The sequence below is a fragment of the Zonotrichia albicollis genome, chromosome 3 (genome assembly GCF_047830755.1).
Source record: "Zonotrichia albicollis isolate bZonAlb1 chromosome 3, bZonAlb1.hap1, whole genome shotgun sequence".
Taxonomy (NCBI): Eukaryota; Metazoa; Chordata; class Aves; order Passeriformes; family Passerellidae; genus Zonotrichia; species Zonotrichia albicollis.
The window spans coordinates 61,612,477-61,637,080 of record NC_133821.1 but is presented as its reverse complement, the minus strand read 5'-3'; the positions used below and the strand labels follow the sequence as shown (position 1 = coordinate 61,637,080).

Genomic DNA, 24,604 nt, shown 5'->3' with positions numbered 1-24,604 from the left:
AAAAGGTGGTGTACTAGCCTGCTATTTTCAGTGGAAGGCTGCACTTCTCCCATGGTTAGAAACCTTCCCACTTCTAACCTCAGTTTATGCATGGCCCATATTATAACCCTGTCCTAGTGATGTTTTTTAAAGAGAGCAAATCAGTCAGTCACTGCTGTCTGACACCAGCCTGTGGCTTCTGATTTCTGCAAAACAGGTTCATCATTCTCCTTTTTTTATTTTTTTTTAATCGATGCTCTTCCCTTTTTTTTTTTTAAATCTATCCTCTTCACTAAATGTCTTAATTTTAAAATTCATTTACTACCCTGGATTCTCGTGCCTTCCCTGTGTTTCTTTTTGGGTTTTGGTTCCACATCTCCCCATTTTTAATTACTTCTAATTTTAAATAAACAAACAGGAAAAATATTTTGGTTTCTTTTAGATTTTCCTAAATGCTCTCAAGATAATTGCAAGGTTTCTATAATGCCTTTCTTTCAACAGGAAGAAAACTTGTACTCCTGTTTATCTACCAGTCTGTATTAAGCTGCAACCTAAATCCTTGCTCACTAAAATCACCTGAGTGAGCTTCAGGCTGCAGGGTTGCTCCTTCTAATTCGCTTTGTGAGAAGAGAGAGCAGTTCAGGGGAATCTGAGCACACTTGGCCCTTGTCCTAGGAGCAGTTATGAGCAATCAAAAATGTGCATGACTGAGTGCTAGGGAAGACTAATTGATCTGAATGGGATGATTAATGCTTAAATCTCATGGATATGGGAAACAGCTGCCACACCCCGCTGGGATTTCGTATTTTTAGCTGATGTAACAAGTGACTAATTTTTTAGACAATCCATTGACAAGACAGAATTCTAAAAGATTATTCACCTGACCTTTACATCCTGCACACAAAGGCTTTTGGATGTAGAATGCATACATAAATCAAGGGAGTGTAGTAACAGATCGTTAGGGAGGGGGGAGGATTGTTATGGTGATAAGCACTCCAGAAACAAAAACAACCACATATTAAGAGAAGATGTTGCACACACACACAAACAAACACAGTTGCTGAGGTCATTGAGCACTTACAAACTAATGATGAACCAAGAGCACATATCTATGGAAACCAAAATGCTCCAGGAGATGCACAACATTTGAGAGCTGAAGTACTGGTCCCACAGCTCAGAGCAGCAGGGGTTCCTGGCAATATGGAACAGCACCCTGAAAAAAAAAGGTTAATCTGTGCCAGTAGGTGAAATTGCACAGGTCTTTAAATGGACTTGGGACATAATACTCACAACCAGAATAAAGTTTAATCAAATCTGGAGGAGGCATTTGTCAAAAATAGGGATGCTGAATTTCTAAATTTGATTCCTGTAACAGGCGTCAGTACAGAAGTAGTGAAATCCATGTGTAGTGGGTTCACAGAACCTGGTAAATGCCAGTGATACTGCACAGGTGCAGTAGTTTATATGCACAGATCCCATGTCCTGCATGTGTGCTGTGTATTTATGAGATAATTCCAATGACTCCATGATGCAGGTCTGCAGTGGTACAGTAAGCAGCCTTTTGTCTGGGATTCCCTGGTGTCCTAAGGTGTGTGCAAAGCTGCACCACCTATGAAGCTTGACATCTAGAAATTGCAGGCAAAAATACAATGTCCTCAAATTTGGCCTATGCAAATTACATTTAAATTACTTGAGAATTGTTAGAATAATCCAAAGGATTTTTTCATTGGGATTTTTGAATGCACAAATTTAATAAGGCTGTATTTATAATAAAGACTGTAGAAGAGCACACAGAAATGCCTGGAGCTTTATAATATAAATATTACAGCTATAAACAAGATAAATAATAATTTGTGATAACAACTATGCATTACATAACATAATTAATACATAGAAATAAATTCTATTCCTCACAGGTCCATCTTTGCAGGGTTGAATAATGTGAGGAGAGCTGGTATGGCTGCTGCTTTTTGTTTATTCATGGGAATGGAGACAATATATGCTATTTTTCACAGAGTTTTCACGAATATAGAATAATTTATAAGCATCAAAGTTTGCTAAAAGTCAAGTTGATACCTTGGAAATCAGTGTTCTCTGAGGTTGAGAGGGCCCAGAAAGGTCTGGAGTGAGCATTCAGATGAAACTGAACATAAAAGCCAGGCAGGTCCTGTCCTACAGTGTGCTGCCCTGGGAAATGATCATGGGTTGAAGTAGGCTGGTTTGATGGTCACAGTCCTGAATACACATGGAGGCAGGAGCAGGAGCTGACCAGTGGCCATTACAGTCCCTTTTCAGGAAATAGTCTATTTTTAAGCTCTCTTTGGAGATGATTTAAGCAAACCCTTACAACACGAAATAAGCAGAACTTATAGAGAAAAAAATAATTTAGGTGAATTTTTATACATGAAAAATAATTTCTGATTTGAAATAGAAATACAAAACAATGCACAAAACAAAACCTGGGAAAATCATAATTGGCATTTGGTAATAAGACAATAAGTTGAAAATGTTGCTAGGATACTTCTGTTTTAATTTTAGCCCTCTTGTCAAATCAATTTCACATCAAACATTTAAAACTGAAGACATCATTTCCATGTAACACATTAGTTTCAGCAAAATCCTTCTTTTGGCTGAAGAATCCCAAAGTGAAAATTTGCTGGCTGAAACCCCTTAAGACATGCTTAGCATGCATGTCCTATCTGTAAATCTCAGAGTGTTTAAACAAGTAGCTATTCCCAGCTGACCCATAAGGCAGAGCAGATAAAAGCCATTTCTTTGACAGAGAACTGTAAGTAGCAAGGCTGTGGCACCAGGGAATTCTCTAAGTGAAACTGATTTTATTCCTCTCCTAAGGCAACTGTGCTTTATGCTTTACAAGGAGTTATTGTTATGATCCACCACAACAGCACAAGGATTTAGTTAGCTTACCTATGCCACAGAGAAGTTCTGGAGCCCAAAGAAAGTAGCTTTAGTAAAATTATCCCATATGCAGAACAGGACTGTGCTGTACCACTCCAACTGCTTACCCATGGGTTCATAAAATCCCTGTACACAATGTGCTATGATTCTTTCATTCTATGATTCTGTGTACTCACCAGAGAGCTTGTGCTCCTGACAGCCACTCAAGGAAAATACAGTCACTCACAATGGTTACAAGTGTCCAGAGGCCATCTCAGCTCCTCACTGATTAGCTGGTTTACAGGACACCCTTGATTTCAGACTTTTGCCTGGAGAAGGGGGAATTGACTGAACTGATTAAACTTCTACAGAGCCTCTGTAGGAAATTCCAGGGGATTAAACCTTGTTTCACCCTATAACTTATCGTGTCCTTGAGCAAAAACTAGTTGACAATTAAATCCATGCTCAGGCACACAGAGTCTTTGTACTTTCCTAATCTTGTGTTCTCCTTATTTCTGTTTTCCCAATACAGTCTCAACTTACTCACATAAATTACAGTCCTGGATGCCACCCCATGTTTGCATTTCAGGTGTTAGCACTTATTGGTTTGCACATGTAGCCTTGCTAAGGAGAGGAAGAAAGGCCTTTTAAGCCTAAGCCTTTGTCCTGTCCAGGCAAGCCTGCTTTACTGACAAGAACCACACAGTGCTGCATGTGGGGCAGGCTTCAGAGGCCCTGCAGCAAGCTGGTCTTGGATGCCTCTTGCTAAAACCTTAACAAAACCCTGTGGGAATTCTCCTCTGAGCTCAGCAGTTGGTGAAGAGAGGAAGTATCCGACATCTGCAGAGCTTTGCTGTGCTGTGTGTGACAGATAGAGGAAAGCTTTCCCGAGTGCACCGCAGCAGGACTGAGCACCCACCATTCTCCAGGCCATCATAAGCATCGTGGAGCAGTCACAGTGCCTGGCCACCTCAGGAGAGCTCCTCAGAAAGGGTTGGTGTAGCAGAACTGCAAGATCTCAACTGTGCGCATTTCTGCAGAAGGGTGTTTTTATTTTGCAAAGATATAAAGTCAGGTCTTGTTCAGAATGTATTTCTACGTGATGATTTCTACAATGATGTCTACAGGTCTCTTTCTACCTGTCCTTGCTGTGGATGAAATATTAGTCACATGGAGAACACTATTGCCTTACTGCCCAGGGAGTGACCAAAAGGTACAATTTGTCTGACTGAGTTGCATCATTGTTTGGGCTGTGGTTGTAACAATAACTGCAGTGCAGCCCTTTCCAAAGGGAAACAGTAGACTGGCATTACCGGCAAAAGAGAAGGACCTATGGTTGTAAATAGATTAATAAAGATAGTAGTAACAGTTATGAAATTTATGCTCAGAGTGACTTGTTAGATGTAAGATAGCAAACAAGAGAACAGATCATAAAACAATTTTAGCAAAGCTTTTAAAATTCAAACTCCGGGGACTCTTTGTTTATAAGCAGTGTGACTATAAGAGAATGAAAATGTGCTTGCTGCAAAAGTCATGATCATGCACCACAGCCAGTCAGTTCATGTCAATCCGGTCATTTATACAGCTTAGCTGACCAGTCAGAGACTAAAGGTGAACGAAAATACACTGCCAATGATTTGTTAGCTTCTTCTTCCACTTTTCTTCCAAGAAAACCGTTTGTGTCTTGGCCAAAAAATGGCATATTTTTATTTCTAACTCTAATGCTGTAGAGTTGTTTGCTTTATCAATATCCTCCTGCTTACCTGGTTACCTCAAGTAATAATGAAGATTCATTAGCAATATTTTTAGGTGAAGAAAGTGCACAACAATCTAAAAGTTTTAACATTGATAATACATCTTCATTTTTGACAGATGATGTTGGTGTTAACCAGGAGATTCTATCCACAGATAATGGAGAAGGAGAACAAGCATTTGCTTTCATGTAAACACAGCTTATACATTGTAAAAGATGAAGCATGGTGAAGGCTAGTTATCATTTCACTTAAAGTTTCCAATTATTTTCCCCTGTTTGCCATAAAAGTATCAGAATTATGTGAGATAGATACAAAATTTTGTTACCTTTGGATGTATGTCCCTCTCTACTGTTCAAGATATCTCAAATTACCCTTTAACTGAATGTGAAGATTGCTTGTAATTCTGAGTTGCTTAAGGGTGACAAAGGTGTGCAAGACACAGACACATTTGTAGTGACTGAACACTACTCACCTTTCTTTCACAACATGATAATGTTCTCTGTGGTATCACCTTGCAAATGCTAACATTTGTGACGGCATGCATCCATCCACAGGTGAGCTGTAATGGAAACTGATGACAAATCCTTCAGTAAGTGCCTAGCTGGCACCTGTGGGTAGCACAAATGTGGGCTACAATGGAAGATACATTCAATTCTATGGAAATGGTTGTTCTGTAAAGTTTACTTTACAGGAAAAAAAAACAAACAACAATGAGATTGTCCCTTATTTCCACCTCAAACCAGAAGCTGAGGTGTCTTCATAGTTGGCTGTAGCTTTCAGCAACATTCAAATTCAATGGTCAAAACAGTAAAAATATCTCCTGCTCTCCCAGAGGCCTGTTGGATACCCCTGATGGATCTCTCACAGCCACAGGGATATTGAACTGTCTGTGCCACAGGAAAGCTGCTGGCAGGATGCTTCAGCTGGCCAGAATGAGAGATAAGGCAGCGACACCACTGCTAATCTACCAGCAGGCAAATAAGGTATCTGATAGAGATAAGGCATGGTGTCAAATTTACTTCTTCAAATCTAATTCCTCAAGGAGTTACTGCTTCACTGTGCTGCAGCTCATTGGTGTGGATGTTTCAGTTTGGTTTAAGCTCAATACCCTTTCAGGCACAGTGTATCAGTGCAATGTAAATTATTAATTTCCTTTATTTAGGCCATTATTGATTCATGAGTATTAATTCAGAAAAGTGCTGTGCCATTCACAAACAGTTCATAGCTGTCACATTGCACCATGAGAGCAGCAATACCATAACAAATTCCTTTGAGCAAACGAGGTCAGTACTTGGATGCAGCCCTACCTGACAAAATTCACCATGGGAGCAAAGGATACTTTGCATCCTCTGGGCTTAACTGTGTTTCACACAAACCAGCTTTGATTAAGGGCTGCAGCTGCTTCCAGACATAAATGTAATTGGGCTCTAGCAAAATATCAGGCTGTAGCACGTGTTAGTTCAAAGGGAGAGTGCGGGGAGCACGGCAATATCGCTTCTGAGCCGACACACAGGAAGCTCTGCCCCGCACTCGCCTGGGTGTCCTCCCAGGGCACAGAGAGGTGATGGCTCATCCCTGCCTCGCACTCCCGGCAGCTGCAGACAGGCTCTGACAGGCCCCAGGCAGTGCTTGTACAGCCAGATCCACACTCTTGGAGGGTCTGTCAGTTGAGGCTCAGTCAAATCACAATTCAGCTTTTGTTCTCCCATAAGGGTATATCCAGATCATACTATAGTTTTCTGTTCCTCTGTACCTATGCTCCAGAAGGGGAAGGGCCAACAGTGACATTCTTTATTGCCTTAACTTTATAACAGCTATGGGAATTTCTTTAATGCTCATAAATAAGGTAAAAAAATAAGGTATTATTTTATTTTTAAATGGAGACCTAGAAAGGCTCACAGCCTCCAGGTGGCAACTCTCAGAAACCTCCACCACGTAGTACAAACAGTTCCCTCTCGTCTCTGCTTTCTCCTGCCATAATGCAAATCCCTTAGAAGATGGAAAGGTGTAATCACAGCAGCTGGTGGGGATGTCAGGAAGGAAAGTGTTAAATGCTGAGGGTAAACATCTCCTGATTCGTTACCTAGTCAGCAGGGCAGAGAAGATCTCACAGATAAACCCAGCCTCGAAGCTTCTCCCCAGCTCAACTGGTTATTGCTCAGTGGCAGCTCTTACTCATCTGAATCTAGGTGGAGCTCCTTCCCTCCCTCTATCCCTCCCTCCCTCCCTCTCTGCTGTGTCTGTCCTGGCTGAAAAGCCTTTCCCCAACATCTGCCCAGGCGTTCTCAGGTGCCGGCAGCGCCTTTCCAGGAGCTGAGCAGAGGCGGCCATCGCTCCCAGCCTGAGGCAGAGAGGCCTTGTCCCGCCAGCGCCTGCCCCCAGCCATGGTGAAGTACGGCCTGGACTACACGCGCTGCAGATGGATCCTGCCCCTGCTCCTGGGCATCGGGGTCATCTTCGGCATCATCGCTCTGGCGGGCTGGGGGTGGCTGGAGTCGCAGACCCTGCCCTACGTGCTGCAAGCGTCGCTCTGGCAGATCTGCAGGAGGGGTGACCAGGGTGGGGAATGGAGCTGCGAGTCCCTCATGGGCTACGGTAAGCGCCGACAGGGGTGGCGGGGAGCAGGCTCTGAAGCAGAGGGTCACATCCCCCGGGTCACATCCCCCAGGTCACCTTCCCACAGGTCTCCTAAATGTATCACCCAATACCTGGCATTTATATATGAAGCCGCAGGCAATAGAGACTGTCGCTGAGTACACCGAGGCTTTTGACTAACCAGGTGAAGAAATAAAATGTCCTCACACCCCTGTGCAGAAAAGAGCCTAGCGCATTACATAATACATGAAAACCCACGCATGGTATGGTACGGGTGCAAAAAATAATACAGGATTTTTTCCTCTCTCAGAAGAACCTGGTAACTCTTCTCACTAATCACTGCTTCTCAAAACTTAACGGCTACCAGTGATCAAACATCCAAACAACAAGCTGTGTGGGGAAGCCTGGCATTAGTGTGACAAGCAGGTCTGAGTGCCAGAAACAGGGAGGTAAAAATGTAAGATGGCAGCAAGATATTCCCAGGGAGTGTCAGGCTGCAGAATGCTGCCCTGAAACTGCTCCGGTAGGTGGGTCGTGTGAAAGAGTTGCCTTGTGATTATGAAAGAAAGCTTTAAAAGATGAAAGGATTTTGTGTTCATACTAAGTTTTGGTGAAGCATGCTATTAAACATGTTGACCTGGGTGCAATCTTCAGCTTGAAAAGATGTAAACCACAACTGTGGGAGAATAGCCCAAGAGAAGGGTCACTCTGGATGTGCTCTGTTTCTTTTTTATATTTCTTTTTTTCTTTCTGTATATTTGCTATTGGCCATGGTTTGAAACAAGTAATAATGAATGAAGGGTTGTTAGCTTGAACTGGAATGGAAGTTCAAGAGGTCTTAAAATATATGCTCATTCAAATTACAAGGAAGAACCTTTTCTCTAGGGCTCAGAATCTCAGCTCTTCTTGTTAAAAATAAGAGTAAAATCTCTTGCTGAAGCAATCTCAGGGATCTTTTATTACAGCACTTCAAAATTGTATGTCATGAAACTCTACCTTCTATGCACAAAATTCAGCCGTAATGAGTTAATTGCAGCAGGCCTCTGTGAGTGTAGGGCTCCAGGCATGACCAACTCCTCCGAGCATCACCATCCAGCCCTGCTCTCAGGGCTCCAGCATCAGCTCTGTGGCTGGGTGTAAAACACACCAGCAAATGGGCCTCTGCCACATGGCATGTGAGAGAAGGAGAAAGCACATGATGCTTAGTAGAGGGCTCTCAGTCCTGAATTTCCTCCTAAGTTTCCTGAAAAGTGAGCCCTCCTCTGAATCTCCAAGTTAGGCCCTGGAGAATGCTATGAATGCCAGCTTTAACTGGACAGAAAACACTGAGATGTTTCACCTTGTTTCTCTTGATAACACAAGAGAAATTTCTCCTTACTTCTAGGACTAAGATAGGTGTTTGGCGTTTCACTTCTTTCCTCATCCTGCCTCACTCTGATAGCTTTAAATTCTGCAGCTGTATGCACAGTTTCCCTGGAAACTGGACAGCATCTACAGACAAATCAGGGAGGTCATCCTCTCTGTGGACTGTCCTGCAGTGTCTGGAGTTGCCATGAATCACATCCACAGCAAATCCAGCACTTTTTACACTTGGACTTGGTACACACTGTGGACTTGGTACACACATGCAGAACATTATCCAGTGGGTACATTGGAGAGTCCACTGACTCTTCTGAAAGCATTAGAAATGCTGTTTGTGCCCTCATTAGGCATGCATCTATCACCTGAAATCTTCAAGGTGATTAAATACCCAGGAAGACTAAGCAAATCCTCAAAGTCCTCCTGGACAAAATTTCCTGGATATGTCTGGCACACATATCCAGGAGTCACCTAGCCAGTGGGAGAATATGTGAAGGCTGTATGTAAGCAATGTATGCAAAGGGCAGGTAAGAGTGGGTTATGCTGCCAGGCTTCTCCTTTGCCAGATTATGCCATTAAAATGCAGACCTTGCCCTTCAGGGGGTGAGTTATCCCTGACCCAGAAGTAGACCTGACTGCTAAGGCTGCAAACTCATGTCACCTTCCTGATCTCTTCCAGGCCTTTCCCTTAGACCCCTTCTTGACAGAGGTGGGATGTGCTCAGATCCAACCCTGTTCTCTATTTTTCCTTGCTCAGTAATGCAGGGTTGGGATTTTTCTTTTGTAACTCCCACTTTTTCTCATGGAGGCAGAGGTGGCTGATGCTGATATTGGATTCCACTCAAAAGACCAGGCCATGAGAGCATCTCATTTGTGAGCATGCAGGTCTTCTTGTATTGAGCCTGATTGTACCTGCCTTAGTGATGAAATAGAGGCTTTTAGTAATTCTGGGTTTAAATTTACATACTGTGCTCCTGAAAGGTCGTGGAAAACAAGCATTCAGCATCATGTTCTGTGGGATATTTAACTTTGTGCCAAGCTAAACACAGTGCTGGTTGAACAAAGTGTAATTACACGCCTTCCTGAGCACAGAGACAAAGATGTGATGTAAACCTAAAGGACAGAAATGTTTTACAGCATTCCTGAGATGAGATCTCTTTTTCCCCCTCTGTTCCACAGTTTCCATCTTGTTTCTTCTGACCTTTACTCTCAGCTTCCCTGCCTAATCTGCCACTGGCTGGGTAGGTTCTGAAATTTGGCCCTCCTGCAGGGGTGGTTTCACTGATAAACATTGTATGTATGTGTACCCCAGCAGCTGCCAGCAAATATTGTCAACATGACTTGGACAGTGTAGTTATCTTAATCCACTACAGTCATCTTCATCCTATCATAATTAGATGTAATTGCAACATCCTTGCAAGCTGTTAATTATAATGTGCAAATTCAAATCAAATTCTGCACGTGCAATGTTTATAATTTCCCTTGAATCTCGGTTGTTTGGCTCAAGATATGTTTATTCAGTTGAAAGGCAAAAACCCAATGTCACTGAGGTTGATTATATTGGAAGAGAAGAAGGTTGACTATTTCATTGGCTGCATCAGTGCAATTCAGAGGTTTTGATTTAATTTTGTTTTTCCTTTTTCTTGAAAAGGCAGTGGAGTAACTCCACTGGTAGACTTACCTTTTGTGAAAGCATCTGCTAACCCGTGCTCTTTTGCAAAGTTTATGAGCTCTGTGGAAAGTGAGAATATGAAGAGTTTATACACTCTGTTATCTTCTCCAAGACTTCAGATCATCTGCTTTAAACATGTGACACTCATGTAGACTTTATCAAAGACTATTGCTTTTCAAGCACATTTAGTTCAAATAAATAAAACTTTCTAGGAGAAAATATCCAGTGCATTAGACACTTACTCAAAATGCAGGAAATTTAGGATGAGAGACTGAGAGATTCATTGCTCTTGTGCTTCATTGTTCTTGCACTTGAAAAAACAAAGGGCTCAAGCTGATGACATGCTTGAACACATACAAAGAGAGATTAGGACTTTTTAGATAGATAATGAGCAATATGGAATGTACCTCTGTGGACATGGATGATCTTACAAAGAAAATACACAGGTTAAACCCCATCATGATGCTGGCACAGCACTCCTTTGTTTTTCTTGTTCTTTGCCTGTATTACCTGTCTCGAACAAGGTGTGTCTTGCAGACCTGAGACATTTCTTCATTATGTAATTTATTCCACTGCAGGCTTTGAAGATGTTTAAACATGTGTAGGTAAATACATAATAAAGATAAATAACGTGGGGAGAAATAACTGATTTTATTTATTATATAAATAACTGATTTTATTTATTACATATTTATTATTATATTATATATATAAATATAATAATATATATATATATATTATATTTATTTATAACTGTCTGAATGTGATGCACAAAGGGTGAAAAACTTGTGACTCCACTTGTCCCTCCTTATCTTCCATCCAGCCTTGCCGTTCTTCCATTTGCAGACGCTGCCATCAGAACAACTGAAATTTTAAAGTGTATGTTGATGAGGTCATCTTATTTGTGTAGTGCAAACAGAGATCTTGGGAAAAAAAAATCAGGAAAAGGCATTTCCATATGGCAAGTGAAATCCACATCTTCAGTTATTTTCACAGCATAATATTCTATTATAGATTTCTCCTGGGATGTGTGGAGGGGTTTGTAGCTGTGGAGATTAGTGGAGGGATGAATGCTTTTGCCATCTGGAAGGGACCCCTTTGTGCAGCTTGTCTTCCAGGCAAATAATGGGCAACTATGTTCTAGATATCCAGTTCTATTTTGGTCTATGAGTATGAATGCAATATTACAAGATAAGAAAGCTAGTATAGGGTGATTATAATGAACAAAATCTACTTCAAATATGACAGCAGATGAGTATGGCTACAGGATAAGTGAAAGAAGGAAATGTTGCAAAAGTAATATCCTTTTGAGAAAAGAAATATTCTGCATCCCCATTGATGAGTAGATTTCTCCCCCCATTTTGCTGATACCAAGCTTTGTTTCCATGGAATCTTTTGCTACAGTGAAGCACCATTTATTATCCTGGAGAAAGAACAAAATGGAAATCACTTACTAAAAATGTCCAAGTAGTGATACAACAGCAGGATTACATGGTGTAGCTGGGATCAGTTTCCAAAGTCTGTCTCTTGGTACTACACCTGCCACTGGCCTTGCCCTGCTGGCCACACAGCTCTCCCTTTGGGAAATGACCTTCTCCATCAGAGCAGTGGCTCCTTACACCCGGGGCACAGGACAGACCAGGCAACAAGTTTTGCCACTGCCACACTACCTGCTTAAAACTTTCTCCTTCCCCCACATTCCCATCACATCCGACAGCCAGCACCTAATCCCAGCATGGGGAAATTCTTACTTGCCCCAAGATAAAGCAAGCACCCTGAGCAGAGTGACATGGGGATATTTTCGGAGGGACAGGATGGGATACAGCAGATGGAGGACAAACAAGATGTCTCAGTGTCTCTCTGGTATCTGAGGGTGTCTGTACATCAAAACAGAAATGAAGTAAACAAGTAGCTGTGCTTTTGAAGGAGGGACCAGCTCAAGTCACCAGGCCTTTACTGCAGATTTTTCCTGAAGTCAAGGTTCTGCACTTAACAGCTTTCAGAATTTGATAGCATCCATGTTGTTTTGCAAAAGTGTCTTTGCAGCTGGGAAAGAGGCTGGGGAGGTTTCTGAGCAGATCAAGAAGCCTGTGGGAGAGCCCAGGATGGAGCCCAGCTCTGCTCTGTACATGGCCTGGATTAAAGGGCAAACCTCGACTCCTTTGGCACAGGGTGAAATAAAAACAAAAGGCTGCTGCTGTTCCTGCTGTATTGTAGCATAAAATAGTTATATTTATATAAAGTGGTTGTCTGTAGTTTTAATTACAGTGTGTAGAGAAGCATATGATTTCCTAAGACATCATTTTCCTTAAAGTATAACGTTCCCTGGTATTAAGCAGTGAGAAATGAGATTACAAGATTAGTTACTGAATAATGTAGAATAGTCAATAATTATTCAAAGCTTAGAATGAGAAAAAAATACAGTTTTAAACATATAGCTAATGAAAAAAATCACAACAGTGTTTGTAAGGAATGATGCAAGAAGGAAAGAAAACATTTGATTTTTCCCCAGTTTATTGAAGACACTCCATCGTTTCTGAACAGGTATAAGAGAAGGGAATCAAGGCCAGAGCATTTAATTACCATGAAAATTTTTATTCCTTATCTGCAATTTCTTGTCTACTTTCCCTTGTAGTTTTAGAGTTTGTACTTTTATAATTTCTGTGGCAGATTCATGTAATCAGATTAGTTTCTAAATAAGAGTAATGCTCTTGAGCAATTAACACTCCAGAGAGCAATTGCACATGTAATCCCACTGTTTGTTATCCAGCCTTCCCTTAATAATTACGGTTAGATTGTGTGGAAAAATAGCAGTCATGTGGAACATTCTCATCTGCCCATCAGGAGATATGAACTGCTGGTGCTGAGGATTTTGAGGAGATTCTCAACACTTTGCCTTTTCAGGCCCTGAAATCCTGAAGAGAGGATTCCAGTCACTTACATAGGAGGCATTTCTGCTGACAGCACGTGGAAACTTGTGGCCAAACTCTCAATCCTCTTCACCTCATCTGTTCCTCTAGTTTACTGAGGCAGTCTAATACAGCATTTCCGTAACAACATCTCCATAGTCTGAGCAGTGATAAGGGCTGCAAGATGCATTTCATATTCCAGTGTAGGTTTAAACATATTACTTAAGTGAGAAGGTGTTATACAGCAAAAGAAACAAAACTCTCGGAACATTCTTTCAGGTTTCTGTATCACTTTTTACTGGCAGCTTGTGCTGTTCTGAGACACTTCAACCACACTGACTCAGTGAGCATTGTAATGCCATGTTTCTTCTTCATCAAGTACCATTACAAAATAACTCATTGCTCAAAAATTCCCAGGAACTCAAAGTAGCTGGTGGAGTGCTGACACTAGCCTGTGTTCCAGAGGTATCTGGCTTCCTTCTGCTAGTACTAAATAACACTTCAGTCCTGCTGAATTACTAATCTGAAACTGAGTACATCTAATGTCACCTACTGTGCTGACATATGCGTGCTGTGCCCAAATCAGGCCCCAGAAAAATAGGAAGTCTCTGTGCAGTTCATTTAACAACCTCATGAGCAGAAAGCACAAAGGGACAGAGATTTTCAGGATGCATTGTAAAAGCTGTTTCATTAACAAGAAGAGTAAATAAATTCAATATATTTTTATGAGTACAAAGCATGACTTCTGCCTATATTCTGAGGGTTTTATTTTGCAAATAGTAAAATTTTGCTTCTATCAGAAAATCAGATCTGGGTTCACAGCTGCTGTCTGTTGGTGGGGAATTCCCTAGTGCAAAAGGTGATTTTCATTAAGGTTTCAGAACAAAGTTTGTTCACAGCATGAAAACTGCAGATCAAGAGTGACAACAATTCTTGGTGCACATGGAAATAAGATGTAAATTCAGTGTTCATTAGTCCCAAATGACTTTGGGAATATAAAACTTGAAAAGAACTTTTTTAAAAAAGGTTCCACTCTACCGTTTTGATTAAAAGTCCTAGTTCATAGCCTGTATTATCATGGAAATCGATGCTGTTTAATTCACATTAAATATTTCAACCCACTCAGGGGTAATTAGGGAGCAGGTACATCTTGCTATTCTCATTAATTAAGCTTATGTAAATGAACCGATTAATCAATACCTTACCTATTTTATTTACCTGACCCTCCCAAACACCATGTACACATCCAAGTATAAGTAATCCTGCTTTACTTAAAAATAAATAGGAAAAAAATAGGAGCAAAAAATGTTATAGCAATAAAGTGTATGAGGCTGAGCTTTAATCCTGAGATTTTCCCAGTGTGTGCAACTGCTTCTGAAGAGAATGTGAGATAGAGGTACTCCCTGACTCTCTTGTGAACAAACCTTTAATTTCGAGGCAGTGTCTGTGCATTATATTTAATATCTAACTTACTCCCTTGGTGCTCCCTTTGATGATGGCTCTACCCCTTCTGCCCTTTCTGCTTTCCCAGCACTAAGCAGGCATCAGGGAGCAGCCCTCATTAATGCAGGATTTGCAGAAGGCAGCTTCTAAGTCAAGCCTGTACACGCCTGAGCTTATGATGAGATGAATTTGAACCACTCCCTCAAGACGTAACTGCTCCTCCCCTCAAATTCAACTCAGAATTGCTTCTAAGTTTAATTGCTTGCCTCAGTAAGAAAGGAGGGTTGCAGATTACATAAAGGTTTTGCCTGTGTTTGTTTGTGGGTGAAGTCAGGGGTGAGGAATTAATAGGTTTTTCCTTTAAAGGAGGTAAAGCCCAGCAAGCCACACTGAGCTATCATTTTATCATACAGCTATGGACAAAACACTACCTTCTGCTAATGTATACTATGTTTTACTGATAGAAGAACCACTCATAAAGGTTCTTTTCCTTAATGTAGTCATCTAAAATTGTTATTATGGGGTAATTGTCCTAGTGTCCTAATCCTTTCTCATTTATATGGGACCTGTTACTAGTCCTTGAGAAACTTTGGCCATGACATTATCCTAATGTGAACCTAAATAGGTCATTCTTTTTCCATGGTTGTCTTTTAAATAGTGGCAAGATAAAAGCTGGTTCTGGCTTACACAAAAATGACTTTCATGAGATAATACTCTGTTATTAAAAGAGAAATCCATATTAACAGCTGATGAATTCTAATAATGTAATTCTAGGGGGAAAAGAACAGAGTTACCAAAGAAGATGTCATACAGAAAGACTAAAAATACTGTATTCCATTGCAAAAGATATAAATTTCAACCAAAAAAATCCTCCAGTATTGACTACCCATATGAAAGATATACAGAGAGTGAAGTTCTGTGAATGAAGATCCAGATGCAATGAAGAGAGAAACTCAGAAAATAGTACATATGTAATCATACCTTTGATATTATTTTCCTCCTTTTATTCTGTTCATAAATTATCTATGACTAATATGTGATCTTCTTCTCAGTTGTACAAACTTCCTTTGAAATAATTTTCAGTCAATGGCTTTCAGTCTGCACATGCAGTTTATTCAAAAGAAGCTGATGGTTTCTGATTTATCTTGGCTGAATACAAACACATGCACACCGGTATTGCAATGCCAACTCATATGATCAGCAAACAATTGCAGAGGTTATGGCATGCATTTGTTTCCAGAAAGAGCACAGAAATTCCCCACAGCTGGCATGTTACAGAGTCAGTATTTCCAGAAGACAGGATTTTGCACTGTGTCCTGTTGCACAGGTAACACAGGAAAGCCAGAGTCCTGATGATAGTGACGTGCATGTACACCAGCAGCTTTGGCTGGTAGAGGTGTGGGTTGATGGGTTTGATGGACCACCTTAAGAGTCATGCTAAGGGAACATGAGTTCTGCTGCAAACATGCGCACTTTTCACATGGAAACTTTCTTGAGGAGAGGAAGCCAAAGGGAAATGGGTAGAACCTGGCCAAAGCAGTTCCTTTTCAAAGAGAACCATGTGCTCTGCAGTGCTCGCCACACCCTGACAAAGAACGCCAGGTTGAGAAACTCAAGTGAGTTCAGCTTTGTTTCCAAAATAATACTCTTTCCCTTTAATCAGAGAGATGTTAAACAGGTTGGGCTCTGCAAACTCAGCCTAGAAATATCCTCCTTACGTACGACACAGAGATGAATTGCTACCACTGCAGATTTTAGTTCTCCTAAGAGTTGCTTTGCAAGACTGCAGCTAGGACTGCAGGGTTTATGTTTCTTTCCCTCGGTGTTATGAAAGATAATAGAGCAAAATGTCTGTTACATTTTCTTTCACCCCTCCCTGGTTCTTGTGAATTAAAGCTACCCTTCCTCAAATTGCTGCACAATTCACTGCAGTGTGAAAATGATCAGTCAGCAAGAACCTTTAGATAATTGCTGGTGTCTGTGACAATAAATACTTGTTTTTCTTTCCAATGCTATTGTGTATTTAGCTTCAAGCCAAGAGGAAAATTAGGAGAAGTATGTTCTTATTGATCATACAAGGAGCGGTACTTCTGAACTCTCTGGGGTTGCTTTCAGAAAATATCACCCAAGGAGAAACTCAGCAGTTTATGTGGTGTGGAGTACCAGCTCAAGAAAAACATGAGAATGTTATTGTGAGTGTTTTCCCATGTTTTGAAACACATACATCTGTAACTTGGGCATTTGTATTTGTCATGGAGGAAGTAAAGCTTATATGCTATTTTCAAGACACAACAGTCCTTTTTTTGAGGCATGGAGCTTTTGGAGCATAAATATGACAGGCTAAGGAAATACTAGGTTAGCTGGTTCAAAGTTTTGGCTCAACTTACTGCTGAGCAAGAAAGTTTGTTTCTTTTTGTGTGAAGCACCGACAGTGTTTACACTTTCATAAACTAAAATGTGTGAGGGACTAAAATCAGGAAGGCAGGAAACTGGAGATATTCTTAGTCCTGGATGTCTAATTAAGTCCATCAGCTTCCCTATGGCTGCAGCCAGATATAGGATAATCAAAATGTGTTTATATGGTGCAATACAAGAGGTAGTCATGCTGCCTCCAAACTGAGTTAGCTTTAATAGCAGAGTAATAAATCTGTGTTATTATTGAATTCTGTCTCAGCTAATTATGTAGCTCATAAGACATCATGAGCTCTGTCCTGGCATGGAGGGCTGTTTCTGGTCTCTAAATTAGCTCAGGGGTCTTCTCACAAAGCAAGGAGTTATAGAAGTCAGTCACTTACTTCCATTTTCCAGTGGTCACATGTTACTGTATTCACTTTGGACAGACAGACTCCCACAAATCACTGCTGAGTGACATACAAAGCTCTGCTATCACAAGCACCGTCCTCGCTCACTTGAGACAGGTGTGAGGACATGTGTTCTTCTTGCCTGTTTGGGGTAGCAATGTCTTGTTTAAGACCAATTTGCTCAGAAAATTGCCAGTTAGAAGGAGTTTTGAAGAGTGGCTGGTGTGTACCTGCCCACAAACCCTTTCAGAGTGTTCATTGGTGTTCTTTCAGCTGATGGAGGAACTGAAAAAGGGAGAAATGGGACTGGCACCAAAGTGTTACAGGATGCTGCTGGTATTCAAAGACACTTTTGTATAAACATGTTTCTTATCTCACAAGCACATTTTAACTCTTAAACAGCCAAAAATCACCACCATTTTTGGGGCTGAGAAAATAGATCTCAAAAACTGCTAAATATTTTTACAAACTCAATTTGAAATCCTGTAATTTGCTGCTCCCTCTGTTTCAGTTTTTGATTTGGTGACAGGTAGACTGGGCCCTTTTCACTTTTAACTGCCCTCACTTTACAGGCCAAGAATACACTGAATTGTTGTTGCACCTGTGAGGATTCCTTGGCCTGGAGTTCACATTTTAAGAAGAAGCTTTGCAGATAGAACAATTTATTTATATTTTTACTCAATATTAAAGACAAAACCCCCCAAAACATTGAAAGATTGGAAAATATTTGGGACTAAATTAGCCACTTGCTTGTCAGTCTATTTTGACCAATTTAATTCTTCTAATTCTGACATTTTTAAGAAATTTTAAGTCTTGGTTGTATTTGTAAAGAACTAAACTACTCTAGTACTCCTGTCTGGCACAAGATAAAATAAGCATCTGAAATACATAAACAATTGCAATTATTGCTGCACAAAGCCTTTGTTACCTTTAACTCTAGAAAGGTAAGATGATTGCACACTGTGGTCTTAGAGTAATGATAGCTGCTGCTTTTTGCAAAGGGCAGATGAACTCAGAATATTTTTCTTCAAAAAAAACCTGTAGAGACTCACTCTTCATGCACTCTACTGTCTTGGAGCTGTGTGCTGTTTTTCTTCCAACTCTGAAGGGCTTTTTCCTCTTTTGTAGAACTGGGAGCCAGAAAATTGGCTGTCAGGTGATTGAGCAATGCCTCCAAATGGTGAAGGCATCCTGCAACAAGCATGTCTCTTCTTGCCACATGGGCAGTGCCCAGCGGGCTGGGCGTGCGCTCAATCTGCTTCCATACAGTCACAGCATTTGGAACACTACTTCAGGAAAAACACCTGGCTGAGCCTGGAGGGAGGGAGCTGCTGGCATGGGCAAGGTGCCACCCCACATGTCTGCAGCCACCAGGCACAGCCCCCTGAGCCCCCAGCCCAGGTGCTGCTCCCACCCCAGGGCTTGGTGCTCTGCTGTCAGCTGCTCCTGGGAAGCAGGGCTGAGCTTTGGCAGCAGGGGAGATGGAACCCCCAGGACTCCTGGTGTCTCAGAACTTGCTGGGCAGGCAGCTGTGCTCTGAGTCTGCTCCTCTGCCTGGACCACAAGCAATTGTGCACCTAAGAAGTTCTAGACGTTCTTATAATTTCACCTTTTTACCGGAAGTATCCAGAACCCTTGTATCCAAGAGCAGTGAGGTCACCATTGCTGAGAAACATCTCTTATGCCAGCTGCCCCTTTTTTTTGCTGTTTTAAAGGGGTAACAGAGAGACTGGGAATAGGAACACCTTCAATGGGGTATATTGAGCAGTGTAGAAATTCCTCTCCTTGACTTTTTCTTCTGATGCTCTGCCTGAGGTGCTGTCCTCCCTCCTGTGTCTCCACACTGCACACTCTACGTCTGAGCCCCCTGTAAACTCCTAGAGAGAAGAGTTTGAGCTAAAAGAGTGGGCTAGAAAATGAGATGTAAGAACACAATTGCTCTCCCTTTCAATCTTCTCAGGCAGCAGCCTGTTTACTGGGAAAACAAGCCCTACAAGCAGACAGAAACTTTGTGGAATAAGAAAGATAATGGAGATGAAATAAAACTGAAGATATAGTGCGATAGCTAGAACGGAGTAGGAATCATAGTGCAGGGAGAATGCTGAAAAGCAAACAAAAGGGAAATTGGTTTTGATGGACTGAGGGGTAGAAAAGGATAGCTGGAAAATCCTGATCCATTTTTCTTGCCTAATAGTAGTGGTGGTGTGGGCCCTGGGAAAGACAGATCGAACACCAAGCTGTCACTCACTGGGGACAGGTCGTTTGCTGTCATGCTTACCTGACTCTGGTCAAGGGAAAGACAGGACACTTTGCATTTTATTACTTCCATGTTTAAAGCAAACAAATTGATAGGTTACTTACTCAGTTTCAGAGGGAACTTTTACTGAACAGCATGCACTGCATTTAAGTTGAGTTGTAATTATTGTCAGGGTTGTTTGGGCTGTGATAATTCTTTGGCACTGCTGTTGCATATTTTTGGTTAGAAGCCAACACTTGACAAAGACATAGTGGCTTAGATGAGGGGATGAAATCTGTAGATGCATAGCAGACTTTAACTGCTTACTCAATTTAATACATAATTTAAAATGTGTCAGAGTGGCTTTCTACATCCAGAAAATTTGATCTCTTTGAGCAGTAGTTGCTCCTCAAGTCTTGAAATGTTAAATAAATATTATTTTTCCAGTTGTATTATGCCAATGCAATATGCTTTGCTTTTACATGTTATAAAATAAAAATTTATAATTTAAAAATGAAAGAATTAATATCCGGAATAAGCTTTTTGAATTTAAGTGGTTCTAAATTTGGACCAAAATCAGAGATCCAATTTCCCTACAAAACAGATTCCAAATCCTTAGCTCCATTTAGGACACAGACCTAAACTAAGGCCGAAAGACAGAAATCACTGAATTCTGACATTTATGGGCTATTTCCATACCTTTAAGTTTGCCAGATTGGTTGTGCTTTTATAAACACTTTGTTTTGAAGGAAGATTTTATTAGTTCCAGGGACAGTTAAATTCTCCTTGTCTGTAGTAGAGGAAGCTGGTTTTATGGCATCTACTGAGGTAATATTTGCTATTGAAGGACAGTGTCCAGTTTTATACCTTTAAAGCCATTTCTCTCTTAATTGTTAAAAATAAACAGTAAGCTTGCATCCAAGCCCCCATTTCATTCTGCATGAGAAGACCAATCTGGAATTTTATGCATTCTGCACTTAGCGCATGATTTCTTGTGGAACTGAAATGCACACCTACAAGAGGAGAGAAAGCCCCCATGCTTTCTTTCTTGGGAGATGATCCACTTTTCACAGGTTTTAAAATTAACCTTTACTTACTAACCAGAGAAAACCAGCCTTTGTTTTTGTTCCTTTCTAATGTATCTTCCTTCTGATTTCAGCCTGGGGAAGAGCCGCTGCTGCCACATACCTGGTTGGCTTTCTACTTCTGGTCATCTGTTTTGCACTGGCCATCATAGCGTTTGCAATCGACACGCTTCGGTTCAACTTCATCCGTGGCATCGGAGGCTTGCTGTTCGTGGCTGGTAAGGCAGCACGTGGAGTCAAGTTTAGCTGTGCAGATATATCCATTCCAGAACTGATATTTTCCTCAGATTAGATACCCAAGTCTCTGCCTGTGTGCAGTCGAGCTCTCTGAAAAATCAAAGTCTCTCATGGCACTGAATCGATTTTCAGATCCTTCAAAACATGGATGGGTTTAGCTACAGGATGGAGGATGGCTGTGGTGCTGGGTGTTAAACATTTTTTTGTTTTCTCCTGTTTCTTCAGCTGTGTTCTCCATCATGGGCCTGGTCATTTACCCAGTAAAGTTCTCATCTGAAATTGAGATGACAGGAGTCAATATGTTCAGCTGGGCCTACGGCTTTGGCTGGACCACCGCCATTATGGAAATATGCTTGGGATTCTTCTTCTGCTGCCTTCCTAACTATGAAGATCAGATCCTGGGTAATGTCAAGCCCACGTATTTTTACTCTTCCCCATAAGCACCAGGAAAAATGTGTTCATATTCCACAGATACCTGACAGACTAGCTACGTTTTTCAGAATATTGTCATCAGATGTTAGTAGAAAAGGCTGGAAACTTTTCTAATGTTTGTAGAAATACGGCACTGGCATCTGCAGTAAAGTTATCTTCTCTGTTTTGGACCTTCAGATCTGATGTGGGTTGGTCAGATAAAGCACAAATGTTAAAACCCCTTGGTTTTCCTCATTCATTCCCATGAGTGGAATTTATGTGGATTCCATTGCATTTTAAATACCTTCACAATTGTAATTAGATTCAGATAAACTTATTAAACTGGCAATAAATAAAAAAACATGTATCATCCTCCTGAAGGAAAGAAACTCAGAAAAACCCCATTTTGTATGTATCATCTTTAACCTGAAGATTTTGCACAATTTTCAAAAAGTCAAATACATTTACCCACTGACTGCCAAATAATAAATTAGTCAGCCAGCACTTCATAGCTTTGCTTCTATTTTTCATTCATTCACTTAAGCCAGAGATAAGGACAGAGTAAAGAAGGGATTAAAGCTCCCTACCAGAGCCAGCATCTTGACTTTTCCTCATTCATGTGGAATGTATTTATTTCTAAATATTTGCAAGAGTAAGCAAGAAACACCAGCAAAGCCTTAAGAATCCTGTTGTGCCATTGCTGGTGCCAGTACAGAGTGGGCAGAGGCAGAAGGGATTTCAAGCCACCCCTGAAACCTGCAGACCTGGTTTGATAAAGCTCCTGGTCTGGCTTTCTTCTTGGGTGTCTTGACATTTTTTTGCTTCTGTATCAAAACCTATGACTTTAAAATGCTCTGCTATACTGGCCCAGCTTTTTTATCCAGTGTAGAAAGGTCAGGTATGATGTCCCTGCACCTCAGGAGTTGAGCTGAAGCAGTGTGAGTGTAAGTATCATACAGTTGCTAAAAGGCTCCTTTTTTGTTCATGTGCTGTTCTTAAGTATTTTAAAAATGGAAAGTGTATACTTTCATATGTAACGGTAAAATGCATAAACATCCCTTACCAACTAATACCAAAGATCTCACAGAGAAAATCACATCATAAAGCATCTTCCAGCATCCTATACTCCACAGTGCCTCAAGCCTCAATATACTGCAAGCAATGAAGTATACTCAAGACTCTGCTGGTTTCTGTCTTGTTAAACCTAACTTTTTAACATTCAATTCATTCTCTTAAGTGAAAAAAGGGATAATAATGTGATGTGGGAAAGGAGTCTCATCTAGATCCTTAACTACTGAGGTTTATTAGCTTATAACACATCTGCAATTTTGTAATTTTGTGTACTATGAAAAGCCCTGCCAAGTGTTCTTTGTTTCAACAAATTAGAGGTGGAAAATTTTTCAGTTAAACATTTTTGGTAGCTAAAATTAATAAAGAAACAGGGCTTCACCTGGGTTGTTTGGAGTTTTTTGTTTGTTTGGGTTTTTTTAAGCAGTTAACTCCATTCACTTTTATGGAGTGTCTCCTAACCTTGATCAATAAGATTGAGAGATGTGTAGAGTATAAACAATGGAAGAATATATGCAACAAGGAATAATTCGGCAAGAACATGTAAATACTCTTAAAAAATATTTCCTAGCTGGAAGAAAATCAAAGTGAAATACAGTTGAGAACACAATTAGTATAAAATGACTCATAATTCTTTGTGTAATATTATCCATTCAGGAGAAAAAACTTATAATAAATATTTTCATTATGCTTATTACACCTAATAAAAGATGATATCTATGTATTATTTCAAAAATTAGTCTTAACTTTTGTTCTCTGCTGAGAGTAGGGAACTGTGGAAGCCTCCAAAACCTCCTCTTCTCAGGCACCACCTGGGAGTACCTGAGTATGCTGACTGAAACTTGATATCCAGCATCACAATTACAGCTTGTGTTATTCTTCAGTCCCATGCTGGCTGTCTCCCAAGGCCTTGTTGGGAGAGAGACCAGTGGACACTTGTGGACTGCTCTGTTTGCTTGTGGGCTCATGGGGCTGAGTGCCACACAGGTGATTCTGTGCCATGATGTGCTACAGATGGTAATGCACTCGAGTTCACCGAGTAGGAAAGCAGCATGGGCCTGCTCAAGGCTTTTGCTCCACCAGATGTGGCAATCCCCTGAGGAAGCTAAAGAGAGCTTGAGCAACCACCGTTTGTGTTTACAGTTTCTTTTGCATTAGCTGGACACTGATGCCTGGAGGAGGGGAAAGGTGCACAAAACAAGGCTTAGGAGTGTGACTCCAACCTTGATGAGACAGCAGAGCATAACTAAAAGCAAAGAAAATCACCAGTGATCATCCCCCTTCCTCTCTCCTCTCCCTTGCTGATCTTGGCAGTTTCATCATCTCCTCTCTTCCCTTTTCCTCTTTCTCCTCCTCCCTAAAGGTGTCTGAGCAGTGACAAGACTGGTGACTCTGTGGGACACAGCCCCAGTCCCCATTTCCCACTGCCACTTTGCATTCCTGGGAGAGAGGAGGAATGAAGCAACTTGCCAACCCCAGCACAGCACCAGGGACTGTAGCCTGGTTCCTTGCCCCAGGCCCTCCCTGGAAAGGCTTTCCCTTAAAGAACAAGGTGCATGGGTGGGTGGGTATCCAACAAGCACAAGTATCACAGGTATTAGTAGTCAAATGAAATCCTGCCTTTAGGGTAGCTTGCTTGCAGTCATGCCAGGCCAGTTCAACACAGATTCCTAGAAAAACACATCCTAAACCCTGCAGCAGAAAAACTGAGAAGGGTAAAACTGTTTTACAACATGCCAGTGTTGTTTCCTGTGCCTTCTGCAACAGGGGTGCATGGCAAAAACAGCACACAAAATATAATTGGTTCTGACAGAAATAGAAGCTGAATCCAGGAGCCAACAACGTCCCTCAGTTTAGATTATTAACTAAATATCAACTGCTAGATTTTGAACTAAATTGTTAAATTTGAGGTCAAGTGCAGTGTTAACTAAGGAAATTGTCAGATTGATTTGAGCTAAATCACAATCAGAAAGCTTGGATTTTCAAACAAAGGAGAAGTTAGAGGAAGAGAAGACATCTCCTTAGTTCTTCACCTCTGTTAGCCAGGTTTCTTGATCCAAGTTTTGTCTGTAAGAGAAAAGGACACTGAAACACTAAGAGCAGCACAATAAAGGACTTAAAGTTTCATTGTGCCCAATGGCAATGCTAAAGAAAGAG

The 24,604-nt window shown here is 41.0% G+C and overlaps 1 protein-coding gene across 1 annotated transcript; it reads left to right on the top strand.

The window, feature by feature from the left end:
* The first annotated feature begins 6,737 nt into the window (after window positions 1-6,737).
* On the top strand, window positions 6,738-23,088 carry LOC102062779 (p53 apoptosis effector related to PMP-22). The gene is made up of 3 exons (XM_005489230.3): window positions 6,738-7,226; window positions 20,806-20,949; window positions 21,194-23,088. Exons 1-3 carry the CDS (start codon window positions 7,016-7,018, stop codon window positions 21,406-21,408), a joined length of 570 nt encoding a protein of 189 aa, XP_005489287.1. The 5' UTR covers window positions 6,738-7,015; the 3' UTR covers window positions 21,409-23,088.
* Window positions 23,089-24,604: the final 1,516 nt, after the last annotated feature.